The sequence below is a fragment of the Lactuca saligna genome, chromosome 8 (assembly GCF_052625555.1).
Source record: "Lactuca saligna cultivar CGN05327 chromosome 8, ASM5262555v1, whole genome shotgun sequence".
In the NCBI taxonomy this organism is placed as follows: Eukaryota; Viridiplantae; Streptophyta; class Magnoliopsida; order Asterales; family Asteraceae; genus Lactuca; species Lactuca saligna.
This window is the reverse complement of record NC_136424.1, coordinates 79608982-79625017: the sequence shown is the minus strand read 5'-3', so window position 1 is coordinate 79625017 and position 16036 is coordinate 79608982. Positions and strand designations below refer to the sequence as shown.

The window sequence follows — 16036 nt, the reverse complement described above, 5'->3', positions numbered from 1 at the left end:
AAAAGTAATTGCCATATCAAACTTTTCACATATCTGGTGTTATGTACACTTCAAAGATATCAAAGAAATCTCTTTCTTCCATCTGTTTATGTGAAGGATAGAGTCTTTACATGGCTGGAATTCAATCATCATTTAAAGATTTCACCTATGTATGCAATCATCAGATTTGTTTGTCTTGTTTGTTTGTATTTGTCACAGAAATTCATAATCGAGAAAGAATTCTTCATTTATATTCATGAACAAAAAAAGGTTATTTTTTATTTATCGAGTCTCACCTTTGAAATATTGTTTATAGGTTTTGTAAATAAAACGGTTATTTATATGCTTGATAGAATATACAAAGATAGAAAGAATAACGAAAAAGTCCAAGTGTAAAATCACATCTTGGTTTTATCATAATAACCAAAACCTGTAAGTGTTTGCATTAGTGAAGTTTACAATAAACACAATGTTATCTCTCTGTTGGTTACACTACACAGTTATACAACTTGTAAAATATATAATACATAGAACACTTATCGGTAAAATTCAACTTCTGTAATATATCATATTCTTACACTTTCATTTGAATTGACATCAAAATAACATAATCAATGCACATAAAACCTCATAATTCATAACATAAACATCAATGTCACACCTACACCTACATTCATATTTATATCTCTATTCATTTTCTTTAGGTTGGACGTAAGAAAATACATCATCATAGCTAAAAATTGTTGTTTCCCTTGTTAATTATTTTTGTACAAAAAACATCGCCCACTTTTTCTTTTGCAACAAGCTCCTCTTGGCTGATTACCCAAAAAAAAAAAAAAAAGGAGGATTTTATTCTTGGCCGAAACGATTATACTGGATTCCAAAAAGTAGAGGTGAATAGAATTTTCCAGAGATAAAAACTTAAAAAAAAAAATACAACTTACATTTCAGATTCAATGCACCATTGATATTTGTGTTCATCTTCTGTTACTTGTATAGAATCTGGAGAGTATTACACCTCTTCATTATTCCTTTTCCTTCACTGTTTTTGTCTTCTGCATAGATTCCATTGCTTCTTCAAATGATTTCTTCACACAAGAAAATGCACAACTGTCAATATCACTCTCAGCCATTACCCTGTTTATGCAACAATGTTTCAATCTCTTACCAATTTATGCAACAAACTCAACCACTTGCCAATTTATGCATGCATACATTCACATTTCACACATTGGTAAATGTTGGCAGCATAAATTGGTAAGAAAGCCACTCCGTTGTGTCTTTTGTTGCATAAATAAGTCACAACCCCAAATGTTAAAGCAGAATGATTTTCACTTCTGAGCTGTAAATTGGGTATGCAAACACTTGAAAGTGAACATAGTAAGTTACAAAGGACAAGTAACATACACCTGGATTCTGCATCTTCCAGATTGCATCTCTGCCTATTTCAACAACCGCTAGACCACTTAATATAGCCCTGCAGAAAGTTTCTGTATCACTCAGTTAATCATCATTTGGGAAACAAGTTTGAGCATAAAGGTATGATTCATGATGATCATGTGAAATATTGAACGGGAAGGAAATAAGATGTGGGAAGTGAGGGGCCTGAGGGCAATCTGGCATATTAAATGGCAGCTATCAAACGGAAAGGGACATAAGATTCCTTCTGTGATGGTTTCTACTGATGAAGGAATAAGGATTTCTACAAATCATGCTATAAGGTTTTCGAAAAAGTGGTGATAATTAAAAGAATTAAAACCTAGAAACATGATCGTTTTCAATTTCAAAAGCAATCATGATAATTTTAGCTCAAGAGACAGAGGAATACCCAGCAAAAGCAACATTGAGAAGGAATGCACGACTGTTTATGTATCCAAGGGCGATCTGAAACCTAGAAACGGATGCCTTCTTGCTGTAGTAATCATAATTAGATGAACGGTTCTTCCTGCTATCATATGTGTACCCATATCCATACCCGTACCCGGAACCACTTGGGCCGCCCTGATTGCTACGATTAGAACGGAGATTATAATCAGCGCGCTTGTGATCATCGACTAAAACCTCGTAAGCTTCGGATGCCTGCTTGAATCGGACGGTGGCACCATCCCTGACGGATTTCGGAGACGCAGAGTGCTTATCGGGGTGGAATTTCTTGGCTATATTCCTAAATGCTTCTTTGATTTCGTCTTTGGTAGCGTTGCTACTCAGACCCAGCACCTTATAATAATCCATCCTTCAGCCGATTGAGAGAGAGAATTGGGTTGAATTTGACATAACAAAGACCAGAAGATGAATCAACAGGAGGTTACTTGAGTGGTCGGGAACACGAGATCGTGTCCAGGGTACAACCATACATCGCCGCAAACCACCTCGCCTCAAATTTACTATACTAGGCTACTCGGACATCTAAATTGTGGATGTCATGGAAATTAAGGACTAGTAAAAACCGAACCAAAAATCGAAAAACCGAAAAAAAATCGATATAACCGAAACCGAAAAACCGAAACCAAAACAATAACCGACGGTTTAGGTTTGAATTCTATAAAAACCGACAAATAACGGTTTGGTTCGGTTTTGACGTATAAAACCGCCCATAAAAACCGAACCGACCCATATATATATTATTTATATTATGATTTAAACTTTTAGTTTTAGACTTTATGTTTATTTTCAAGAAACTGTTAATAGTGTTAAACTTTGATCTTTTGAACACTTTTATACTTTTATAATACTAGAATTAGTACTCTTTATTTTATTATATTTAAAGTAGATAAAATATTATTTATCGCAACGTATTTTCACTAGGTTTGAACCCAAAAAATAGAAAAAAAAAAATAGGAGCTCATAAACCCACGGTTTAAAAATGAAAACCCATAAACCGAACCCGGAAAACCGAAAAACCGACCCATGCAAAAACCGAACCAATATGGGTTTAAAAACCGAAAAACTGACTTTCTACGGTTTGGTTTGGTTTTAACCAAAAACCGACCCAAACCGACTCATGCTCATTCCTAATGGAAATAACACCAAATAATATGGGCAAATAATATAATATGGGGTAATACATTTTATTTTCTATTTTTTTTTTATTTTTTTTTTAATGTTTTTAGTTTCTATTATTCTAATTTGTTTTATTTTTTTTTATTCACTTCATATATTTCTTATTCGTTTTATTTTTTTATTTATGTTATATATCTAAAAAAACATATAAATTAATAAAACATAATTTCATTAAATAGTAAACTAAAAATACCATACAAACCAAATATATATATATATATATATATATATATATATATATATATATATATATATATATATATATATTGAAAAAAAAACACACGATTCTCATAATAATTTTAAAATAAAACACCGACAAATTATTGTTCGCCCAAGTATTTGCTCTCGATCTTTGCCTTCATCATTCGTATCACTTCAGCTTGCTTCGGTGGTAAATTTTCTTCGTTTGTCATAAGAATTGTCAAATCCTTCGATATGCGATCTTCTTGGGCTTCTTGACGAAGGAAATCCAAATGCTCTCGTTGCAATTCATATATTTTATTTGCGATTTCCGTGTGGGCATCGAATTTTTTTTCATTTCCTCGTGCTCTCGAAGCCGACTTTCATTCTCCTCCACATGTCGTTGAGCGCGCTTCGCTTTGTCGAGCCCCATAGGTTGTCGTGGCGGAGAGATTTCCTCAATGTCGTCAAACTCGTTCGGGATCTCATCGGTGTCCTCGTTGAGGTCGATATTCGTGTGTCCGTTGAAAATGTCAACCGAACCCGAACCATGAGACCTCTTGGATTGTTGTTCCGATGATGTTGGCGTTTTCATCCATTTTGGATCTTTCCTCACTATCTCCCATATTTTTTCATACTCAAATATATGCCCCATTTGCACGTGATATTCCTCCCTCGCGGCTCTAAACACATCGAAATCATTGGCACCACTTTGACGTTGCGAAGAAAGTTTGTTGTATATGGAATTGAATTTGGTGCACTTCTGGCTAATTTGAGTCCATTTGTCACTGAGCATATCATTATTGCGATATGTGTTACCCTTGTTCAAAATCGTGCGGAATTTGACAATTACGGCATCCCAAAAAAGCAACTCTCTTCATATCGTTCCCCATAGTTGGTTGTTTTGAAGTACCGCCCAAAGCCTCTGCCAACGCATGCTCTTCCTCCGGTGTCCACCATGTTGGAGGTGCTTCCGTTTCATCTGTCCCAACAACAACCTCTTTCCATTTCTTTTTTGGTCTCCTTTTTTTTCCGATGCTCTCTGACTACCCCGGTTTGCGTCTCGGCAACGGATTCTTGCGTGGGTGTGGTTGTGTGACTGTTTGGCGTATGGGACCGAATGTGGTAAAAAGGTTTTGTTGAATGTTTGCATTTTGTTGCATAAATGGCGAGGTAGGGAATTGTAGTGGGGATGAGGCGGGATTGAAAAAATTGTTGGAATATAGAATTTATGGTGAGTTTTGGGAGGTTAGAAGGTTCATGTATCCCTCATATCCCGCAAAAACTAATGGAGTGGATGTGTTTGTCTTCGGAGGATGGGTATTCGGGTTTTGATCGTTAGTGGTTTTTTTGTTTTGAATAATAATAAAAGAAATAGAGATAGATATAGAGAAATAGAAGTGTAAAAAGATATATATATATATATATATATATATATATATATATATATATATATATATATATATATATTGATATAGTTTAAAAAAAATAAGTAGTAATTTTTTTTTACAATTCACCGTTTTTAAACGGTAATATTACCGTTTTTCAACGAAAAAGAAAATGCAACGGTCGAAAAAATGGCGTTACGATACGTTACCATGGTCACGGGGCTTGACGTAATGCCCCATAACGGGAGCCTAGGGCGGTGTTTCTGCGTTATGGCGCCGTTATGGGCAGGCCACGTCAGATAATGTCATTAGGGCGTTGCCCACACCCGTCACTCTAAGGTTAAATCTATGCTACGGTTTTATTTATTTATTTATTTATTTTCTATTTCATATCATATTAATTTTGAGGGATAATAACTTAAAAGTGTAATATATTTTTGATTTTTACATATTTAGTCATTGATTTTTTTTCGTCTATATTTACTCCTTCAACTTGTTAAACTGTATATTTAATCCTTATGACCGGCTACTTCAGGTTAGCCAGTAAAAATGACTTGATAGGGTAATATATTTCTCATTTTGTACACATTTAGTCTTTAATATATATTGTTTTCAAAATAAGTCATTTTTGTTTTTATACTCATTCAGTACTTATGAATGATTTTTGTAGGTTTTTATCACAACATCTTACGTGGGATAGTAATATGGTGGTGGGATAGTTTGGGGTGGTCCTGCTATATGATGTAGGCCAAGATACCCAGTGCGGGTCGACTGTAATTTGTAGGCACGAAAGCTCGTGAAGAGCGGTTGGGTTAAGGCGGCATGCCAACAAACACCGGGTATTCCAGTCCGATGACTGATTTGATATGTTGCATGTTGGCATTCCAGTCCGATGACTTATTGGGCCAAAGCATTCCATTCTGATGAGTATGGGCTCGTTATGCATGATAATACGTTTGTTGTATTGGTTATTTTGGGACAAACTCACTAAACTTTGTGCTTACCCAGTTGTTTATGTTTTCATGTTTTATCGTTGATCGTGGGAAGGCGAATGCTTGACTATACACACTCATCAGTAGTATTAAGGATTTCATATTTCTTATATTACTCTGATTTTCGATAAATGTATTTTGGAATAAATGTTTTTTTCTTAATAATGGATTTATAATTAAGTAGTTTTGCCTTATCTAAAAATGAAAAATTTTGGTTGTGAACATGAGATGTTACACATGATCATCAACAATCTTACACATTTCATCAATGATTGTGTAACGCCTGTGTTTCTGGGCTTGCCATTTTTAGCAATGTAATAGTCTAGGTTAACCTTTGTAACTCAACTTGAAATAATAAGAATGTATTATTTGTGAATTATGTGAATTATGTGTTTATTTTCTTGATTTTTATAATTTAATGAATTAAGAATGAAATAAGCGTCAAAATTAAAGTGTGAGATACACCCGATATCTTTGCATAAAGTTGTAGTGGTTGAAACAAGGATTTCGGAGATATAAGGAATGCCAAAATCCGAGTTATAACGAAGAAGTTATGACCTGTCGAAGTTTCGAGACAGAACCGGCACGACGCCGAGTGACGTAAAATATGAATTTAAGATAGAACGATATTTAGCCTTAGCGATCTAAACGAAAGTCGTAGATTTCGTTAAACCGAGAGCGTGCATAAAAGGAACGCCCAAATCTGACTTCGTATGAGGAAGTTATGATTTTCTGAAGTTTCAACGTGGCAGTATGCAGCCCGAATACTCGATTTGAGATCGAGCGGTTTTTAGCTGAAACAATCTAAATGAGAATCGAAGATCTTGTTGTTAGTAGCGAAGCAATGAAAAGTTAGGCGAGAACGGACGTCAGACGAAGAAGTTATGAATTTATAACGAAGTTTTTCTGTCTCGGCCTTCTAAAAATAAATAATAAAAATAAAAGTCAAAATTAGCCGACGGAGTCTAAATGAAAGTTGTAGAGTACGGTCTGACCTTCGCGTGGATATAAAGAACGTCGAAAACGGAGCTCGTATGCGAAAGTTACGCAATTTAGAAGTTTGACAAGTCAATTACGCCCCACGTAATTTGAGTACGCCCCGCGTACTCAGTCGGTTGCAACTTGTCTGACCAATACTCGAGTGCCACCAGTCGATGCACGCAGTGACGTCAAAGTACACCCCGCGTAACCCGAGTACGCCCCGCGTACTGAGTACGCCCCGCGTAATATGAGTACGCCCCGCGTAATCCCAGACCCAGCAGCCTATAAATAGAACTCGAATTCAGCCATTTTCTCTTGTTCAAACTCTTCTTTCTCTCTAAGTTTTGCCTCGTTTTGCGTGCCGTTTATACCCCGAAGCCCCGGTAATATTCTCGAGCCCCGAAGCAAGATCCGAAGCCCCGAGAATCCTGAAGAGCGTTATTCCCGAGCTGAAACGCTGCCCGCGAGGAGCCCGGTTTTGTGAAGATCTTCCAGATCTACGGAGAAACACCTCTTCTGCAAGCCGTAGTGCTGCCCGATCATCTTCTGATCAAGTGAGTGTGTAGTTACTTTCATTCCAACACAATATTATGAAGTATTTCCTATAAAATACGTGTTATGTGTATATATTTGGTTGTTATACGTGTGAGTGTATATTCACTCTCTTCTATCTTATAGATCTGAAGTATTCTCTATGAAATACGTGTTATGTGTGTATGCCTCATCTGTTATGTGAAAAATGTTTTGATTGAGCATGCTATATAGGTTTTGAAACTACGTATAAAAATGTATATTTTATCTACTAATATGTTGGGTAGAATATGGGTAGATAGTTGGTGTGTAATAAACAGATGAGAGGCCTCGTTGTTGTTTGATCCAGTCATCTAGCGGAATTTAGATGACGACCACGGACTTTTCTAGATAGTCATGTGGAACGCTAGCAGGCTCATAACCTGTAGGTGTTAATGAACTTGGGTGTTCATTCGCTGTATTCCATCCCCCCCATGGTTGCCTTAGTTGACTTATATTGCTGAGGAACCCCCGAAGCATGTGTAGTCGCCCCGATGAAATATTCTTAGACTAGGTCCCTTGTGTTAGTTATTTTAGGGACATAAAGTGAGAATAACGGGAATGGGTAACTGGGTTATTGTTGGTTGATAATAATTAATTTAATTATTTATTGTGGGTTGAAAACCCTATATGCTCACCAGGCTCCCAAGCCTGACCCACTCAGTTGATTTATTTTACAGGAAGTGGCGCAAGAGCTTAAGATGGGTGAACATCAAGTTGTTTTGTTTACAAGTCTGTATATGTATATATTTGTTGAAAGACTTGTAATGCTATCGTTTATGCTTTATGATCTGTATCGGAACATGACATCCCGACTTTTGATTATGAAATGAAATCATATTTCTTTATGAAATGTTTTGATAAATAACTAGTTTATCATGTTTTGTTTTTGGGAACAAATTCTGCATCTCTTTTAAAATTAAAAGGATTTACTCTGAAAATTATTTTAAAAAGCATAAATGAAATCGGTCTTTTCTGGCCGAGATTTTGGGGATGTCACAGATTGTCCAACGTAAAATGTCGTGAGAAAAACCTACATAAATCATTCATAAGTACTGAATGATTATAAAAACAAAAATGACTAATTTTGAAACAAAACAATATCAATGACTAAATGTATACAAAATGAGAGATATATTACCCTATTAAGTCATTTTCCCGACTAACCTAGAGTAACTGGTCATAAGAATTGAATGTGTACAGTTTAACAAGTTAAAGGGGTAAATGTGTGACAACCCGAAGTTCGTACCATCGCCGAAACCCGTTTCCGTCTATAAATTCGTCTTTTTCAAATCATTTCCGTTTACATTTTTAAAATTTAGCCATTTATTCCGAGACTTGTATTATGACTTGATTAGTATCCAAAGCCATTAGAAATTCAAGAAAACACCCCAATATGATAATTAGATAAATTTTAGAATTTGTCCCGCCGGGTTACGACAACTTAATCGGGTGCGACCAAAAGCCCCGTTTAACGTCGTTATCGGGTAGAATTCCACCGTGTCCCAAACCCGAACCATATATAAAGTGGTTTAAGCTTCATTTGAAGCCTTTTCACTCTCTCTCTCTCTCTCTCTAATCTCTCTCCTCAAATCCACACTTTAAGTCCAAAAATCATTGAATTCAAGCCCCAAATCTTCAAGGTAACCATCCTAACTCCTAGTATAACATCTTTAGCCTTCAAATTCGTGGTTAATCTTTGAAATAGGACCATATTCATGAGTTTACATCCCTAGAAAAGTCCTAGGCCGTGAACTCACATAAAATGGGTTTTGGAGCCCAAAAACCCTTCCAAACCACATTAGGAGCTTATATATGACTTAGGGGCTTACCAAAATGGACTTAGAGCACCTTGAACTTAACTTTTGGAGAGTAAACATGAGTTTACTACCCAAGATCATGCTTGGGCCGTAAACTCCATATCATGGGGAGTAAACTCATTTTAAAGTGTTAAAATGCCATTTAAACACACCAATAGCCTTGGAATAAAATCTAGAAGCAACCACAAACGTGTTAGAGGCCTTAAACTTAATGAAAAACCATCCCTTAGGAGTTCATGGCCGTAAACCCCCCAAGGATGGGTTCCTAGGCCGTAAACTCCTATAACATAGTCAAATGATGCCCAAAATTCCATCCAAGGCTTGTAAAATGAGTTTAAATCACATGTGATTGTCCTAACACCACCAAAACACATAATGAATGGGTATGGGGGAGTTTACAGCCGTAAACACCTATTTTACTACCGTAAACTCCATTAAATGGTCAATAAGTGAGTTAAATCCATTCATATGCCCTAGATTTGATCATAGCTAATTTTCCCAAGTCATATAAGGCCATTTAGCACCCTAAATCCCTCACCCATGAGTTCACGACCGTGAACTCATGTGGAGTTGGTCTTAGGGCCGAAAACTCCATAAGGAGTTTACTCTCGAAGAGTAAACACATTATCCAAGCCATATACGTTCGTAGATGTCACCCGGGTCACTCCAAACACTTACTTTGAAGTGTTTTCGCGTCTTGGAGTGTATAATCATATCTAATTAGTGATTTAAATTTTAATTATATACATTTGTATATCATTTCACATTACATAGGAACCTCGCGCGTTATCAAGCCCAGAACCGACACATAGCATCCAATCCGACACGTTTGTCGACCGGTGAGTTCATACCCCTACCCTTTTTCAAATGTTTTCAGGGGGGATACAAGGAAATCTTGTACTCAAACTTATTATTTTCAATTCAAATGTCTATATTCTGTATGTTTTTAATATCAAAAAGTGTGTTAATCAAATAGTTCGAATTACGAAGTTAGCTTTCAGACAAATCATAGATTTCTTGATAAAGTGTTACAATCTAAATTATATTTCATAATCTACGAATAACTCATACTAATCATCAATTAAAACTAATACGAATACGAATACGAAAGTACAACTAGGAACAGAACGAATACGAAAATACAACTATGAATATTACGAATACGAAAGTATAAACTAGGAACAGAACGAATAGGAATACTAAAGTAGGAATACGAATACGAATGCGAATATGAATACGAATACGAATAGGATTAGGATTAGGATTAGGAATACGAATGAGAATACGAATACGAATACGAATATGATTAGGATTAGGAGTAGGAATACGAATATGAATGCGAATACGAATACGAATACGAATAGGATTAGGATTAGGAGTAGGAATCGAATATGAATGCGAATACGAATACGAATACGAATAGGATTAGGAATAGGACTATGAATACGAATACGAATACGAATAGGAAGACCATTATGAATACGAATACAAATATAAAATACGAATATGAATATGATTAAGAATAGGAATACAAATACGAAGACATGCATCTAGGTACATTCAAGTGTAACTAGGATACCATAATACCTAGCTAATATAACAAGTATGATAGATAATCAAACATTACATTGGGATTTAATAACTAAACTTACTTTTAGGAAAATATAGGATTTTCCTGGAATAACAGTTGTACATAACTAGATTCGTGTAATAAAACAGTTAATCAAACTTTACATATAAGAAAATATGAGATTTTCTTGAATAACAAACTTTTTCGGAAAACCAAAGGGAACTTGTACATTTTCAGAAAACAAACATCTTATGAACTCACCAGATTTATGTTGATTTTCAAATTGCTTGTATTCTCAGGTCCATATTAGACAGGTACCCAACGATCCTTTTGGAGAAGACGGAGCGTATAGAAGACTCGTCTTAACTTTTGTTCATGTATATATATGTATAACACTTGTAACACTTTACTTTTGAACATATGTAAATTCTAATATGTAATGTAATGGTTGTTTACTCTGCTTACTATGTACATTGGTTGTGATACTTAACATGAAGTCACCTCCGCCCCGGAACGTTTCCGCCTTCGGTTTCGGGGTGTGAAAAAATGTGGACGAAAAAAAACTCAATGAATAAATGTGTACAAATCGAAAAATATATTACCCTTTTAAATCATTATCCCTAATTTTGAACTCTACTTCAATTATATTTTTATTGGAATAATGTTGACATCGTCTAGTGTACTTGGCATACACCATGGCACAAACTCGCCTTGAACTCGACAAAATTCAAAATTCAAGGAGAGAGAAAGTGTCAAAATTCAAAATTCAAATATTATTGAAACATCCCAAAAATCATAAAAGTATCATAGAAATTTAAAATTTTTAAGAAACAACTCACTAACCATAAAAATGTTTACAAAAAAAGTCATTGTTTCAAAAGTACTATAATCATAATCAGAGTATCCCAAGATCCAATATCATAAAAACAGGAAGATGTGCACGATCATGCCTTCGTTTTCCTATGATCATCTGAAGTACTTGAAACAATAAATTGAAACTATAAATCAAAGCTTAATGAGTTCCCCTAAAGTACCATTATACAACATAACAAACAATTGAATACAAATATGAACATTCAGCCTAACTGGACCGTCTTGTAGGGCCTACAGCGTATCAGGACCGCTCTTTGGGCCTTCTACCTGACTGGACCGCCTCGCATGTGCTACAGCCTATCCGGACTGCCTCGGGTATCTAGGCCTACAACACAAAGCATGAACGCCTCAACCTCACCACAATATATTGACATATGTAACAAATAAACATAAACACATACTTAGCAAATACAATAAATCATATAGATTTACTAATCAATCATATACTAGCACATACCATCTTATAAACTAGGATAGATAACCTAGTGGTTCGGTATTGGTGCCTCCGACCCACGAGTACAGTGAGGAAAACCCACCTCTTAGTCCGATTAGTAGCATACTAGTACACAAGACATCATATTACTTCAACAATGATAAGATTAATGATTTTTGTCTTTAAAATTGGTGTCCATTAAGTTAATCGACTTGAAATACATAAAATAAGAGAAATTAAATATCATTTTAAAGCATCCACATCCGTTTTAAGAAGTATTATTTCAAATGACATGTATAAGCCACATCACCACCACAAACAAGATTCCTTGCAATAGCTGAAATGCCACATAAGATACATGGGCCCCAACTATCTCCATGTGCTTTCTATGTCTTTATATATATATATATATATATATATATATATATATATATATATATATATATATATATATTAGGTTTAGACCTATAGAAACCACGATTCATAAAGTAAAAGTATACAAATTTTAAAAATAGAAACGTAATTTTTTTGTGCAACAAAATAAAATTTCATAACTTTAAAAAAACAAAGAAAAATGGAAAAATATTATTTTTAATTCGATTAATGTTGTCATTTGTAAGTATTTAGTAAGCATGAAGAAAAAAAAACTTCCACTTATAGATATGCAGAGACCACAATTATTCAATAATTGAATTAAAGTCATCAAAAACAAAAGCATTAACTAGGCCAGAAAAATGATCGCATCTAGTGAGATTTGTTTTCTAAATCAACACTATCGTTTAGGTTTGAACTGTAACACTATAACCATTATTAACTAGTTAGAGGAATGTGGGCAAGGTCTCGTATCTCCTAAGTCATAGGAGTGTGGGCGTGGGCCCGTATCTCCTAGTTAGTGGAATTTGGGCGAGGCCCGTACCTCCTAAGATAGCAAAGTAGGGATCAAGAAAGGATAGTTCGTTGAGATTTAGTATGGAGTTGGTCGGCATATCCCTAAAGAGGTGAGACCTTGGGAGATACCGCTCCAAGATACAATTGGGTGAGACCCATGGGTGAGGCCCGTATGTTATTAATAGTTTAAGGTGAGACCTGGGAGCAGAGTAGCTCAGTAGAATGGTTTGGGTGAGACCCGTGCGGGAGGCCCGTGTGATTATAATGATACAGGTGGGATCTGGTAGAGACCGTGGGGTCAGGATAGGGGATCGAAGATCCCAGGACTTGTAGGGCCAGAGTGGCAAGGTAGATAGAGCAGTTGTAGATAGCCAAAGTTTCTTCAGAAGTCGGTGGGAGCGACTGAGAGATTGTGTCGCGGTGTAGTAACAGGTGGGAGTCTGATAACCCAGTTATCAGCATAATAGTTGGGACCAGGGTGGTCTCGGTTCATCCGGAAAGCGGATAAGTGACAGCATAATCTTAAGACAAGGACAGTGGTGATAAGAGAAGTATGGTATGGGGCAGCTAATTGATTAGGCAGAGGGCCATTAGAGGCGGTCCTCCGAGGATTGGACCGAGCAGGAGAAGTGTGCGTCGGGAAAGAAGGTTGTGAGCGGATTGCAGGATAGTTGGTAGTAGCGGACTTCGAGTACGAAGTCTAGTTTAAGTGGGGGAGAGTTGTAATGCTCTGTTCTAAAATATTATTTTAGGGGTTTTAGAAGACAAGGCTAAGGGCGTTCTGGTCATTTATGGGCTTTGAGTTTTATTCGAGAAGGTTTTGGGCCAGGGTGTGTTGCTAGAAGCGTAGGGCTTCTCTCCACCTTTTCGTGGATATAAAGTTCGTTGGAAACGGAATTAGGATGAAGGAGTTATAACATTTTGAAGTTGTTGTCATTTATGGCTCCTCAATGGAAAATTTGGAAAAGAAGGGCCATGCATGGAAAGTAGGAGGCGCATGGGTACGCCCAGCGTAAGCTGGGTTACACCCAAAGTATGAAAGGTGGTGGACGCAGGAGCTTTTTGGCATACTCCCAACGTACGCTCAGTGTCTAGGAACCCTAATTTCAGGGCATGCCACTATATAAGGAATGTTATACCCTCAAGTTTCAGCCTCCATTCCACCCTAGAGAGCTACTACGAAACCCTAACCCTCCTTTGAGTATTTTTGGAGCTTTGGAGGCCTTTGGAGAGTATTCAAGTGTTGTAAAGCCATTTTCTCAACAAGTAAAGATCAAGGAAGGTGGTGAACTGAAGGAGGATATATAGATCTGGGAAATTTGCCTCATTTCAGACCTTTTTTTAAGGTATAAAGTTTTGAACTTGATGATTAATATCTTAGATCTCTTTTAGTGCAAGTTTATGGACTCTTTTGGTCCCAAGAATGGGTCTTTAGGACTCAAGCACGTTTCTAAGACCAAGGTTGCCTCCCTTAGAGTCATATGAGTCCCATAAGCTGTAAAGTTCCAACCTTTAGGACTTATTTGTGCTCATGCTTGAGATCTAGCCTGTGGAATGAAAGTATGTTGTCGCATTTCGAGTTTGGGCTTATTTGGTGGATTGCATGTCACCAAGTTAGTGACTTTATGAACTAAGACATGGAAGAGGACTTCGATCTAAGTTTGTAGCCTTTGGATCGAAGTATTAAGCACTTAATGTAAAAGTGGCTTAACAGGGTTGTACGCTGGGCATACAAGGAGGTACGCGCAGCGTACAAGCCATCAGCCAGTACGCTTAGCGTACCTAGGAGTACGCCCCGCATACTCTGCCAGTTGGGCTTTGTGCGTATTGGGCCTCGGTGTGGGTTGTACTTTGGACTTTGGGTTTTTGGGCCTTAGTGGGCCATCAGGGGTTAGTTAATATGAGCTAAGTATATGTGTTTGGGCTTAGGGAAAGGCCCAATAAGGGATTGGGCCCGATATAGCAAATTTGGCCATTAACAGGCTACTAGTGGGCTTGGGAAACTTACTTAGTTTTGGGCCTTGGTTGTGGGCTTTAGATATGGACCAAGTTGGACTAAGGGTAGAATGGTCATTTTACCCTAATATAGATTAATGTATTGGACTAAGTGATATTTGGTGTTGTTAGCTCGGGAAGCCGAAGGAGTAGTAGTTCGGGAATTGTCACATAGCAGCCGGAGGGATATCAGCAAGGGTTCAACAGTGCAAGGTGAGTCTCCTCATTGTGTGAATGGGTCTACGGCCATAATGCCGACCCATGTAGTTTATGAGTAGGAAGGCCTAAGTGTTAGCCCTAGGTACTGTATGCTAGTATGTGATTCCGGATTAAGGTCTGATGTCGGGCGGGTGCCCGAGGAATGTTTGCATGATAAGCTATACTTGTTGTCTACGTGATACTTTTATCTACCTGGTAGGGAGGTGGGTGTGGGCAAGGTCCCGTACCCCACATTAGCGGAGCTTGGTCGGGGTTCTATAGCTCACTAGTAGTAAGACAAGGGTGAGGCCCAAGACAGGCGAGGCCTTAGGACAGTAATGCAGTAGGGTATGTTCAATTTATGTGTTATGTGTTGTGGTTATATGTTTGCATGTGTTTAGCGGGCGGGGCCTAAAGTAAAACAAATATGTACACCAAGCGGGGCTCGAAGCCAGGCGGGGTCTGGGATTGGGCGGGGCCCAATGTAGCAGGCGTGACCTAGTGCTTACAGTATGTGATTATGCATGATATGTGGTAGGTTGGGGAACTCACTAAGCTTCGTGCTTACGATTTTTAGTTTTGGTTTCAGGTACTTCTGGTAGCGGAGGGAAGAGCTCGGAGTGATCGCATGACACACACCATTGTTTATTTAGTATGGGATGTTTACTCTGATAAAATAAAATAATGTTTTGGTCATGATACTCCGATGTGATATGTTTTGTGTGAATGGTTGACAATTTGTGGTTTGTTTATTAAATTTAAAAATGAAATTTTTGGTATGGATTTTTGGGTCGTTACACAAAATAAGACCATTAACCTACAATTTGAAACTTACGAACATAGAAATGAAAATCTTTATGGTAAAATTTATACCAACAGTATCATAGAAACTACGTTGTCCATCCAAGGTTCCTACAACGCTTCCCTATAATAAAAACAAATGAAATATTTTACATTTTTAGTCATAAAAAACATAAAAAAAACAAAAAAACAAATAAAAAACAAAAAACACAACAAACATTTCCGATTGTAAATCATCTTCAGTAACAAATTTGTTTCTCTATTCATAAAGAAAACTAAGTCCATTCCTATAATTAGTAAATAAATTT

General features: G+C 36.9%; 1 protein-coding gene across 3 annotated transcripts; it reads right to left on the bottom strand.

Moving 5' to 3' along the window:
• Nucleotides 1–515: 515 nt before the first annotated feature.
• On the bottom strand, nucleotides 516–2375 carry LOC145013048 (Chaperone DnaJ-domain superfamily protein). Of its 3 annotated transcripts, XM_078971848.1 has the most exons (4): nucleotides 1808–2375; nucleotides 1387–1456; nucleotides 924–1067; nucleotides 516–794 (listed from the first exon to the last, which is right to left on the bottom strand). In XM_078971848.1, the coding sequence occupies exons 1-3, from the start codon at nucleotides 2209–2211 to the stop codon at nucleotides 1005–1007; spliced, it is 537 nt and encodes a 178-aa protein (XP_078827974.1). In that variant the 5' UTR covers nucleotides 2212–2375; the 3' UTR covers nucleotides 516–794; nucleotides 924–1004. The 3 variants fall into 3 exon arrangements, with proteins under 3 accessions (XP_078827974.1, XP_078827976.1, XP_078827975.1); XM_078971850.1 differs by lacking the exon at nucleotides 516–794 and having other exon boundaries at nucleotides 925–1067; nucleotides 1389–1456; XM_078971849.1 differs by lacking the exon at nucleotides 516–794 and having other exon boundaries at nucleotides 931–1116.
• Between the last annotated feature and the right edge of the window lie 13661 nt (nucleotides 2376–16036).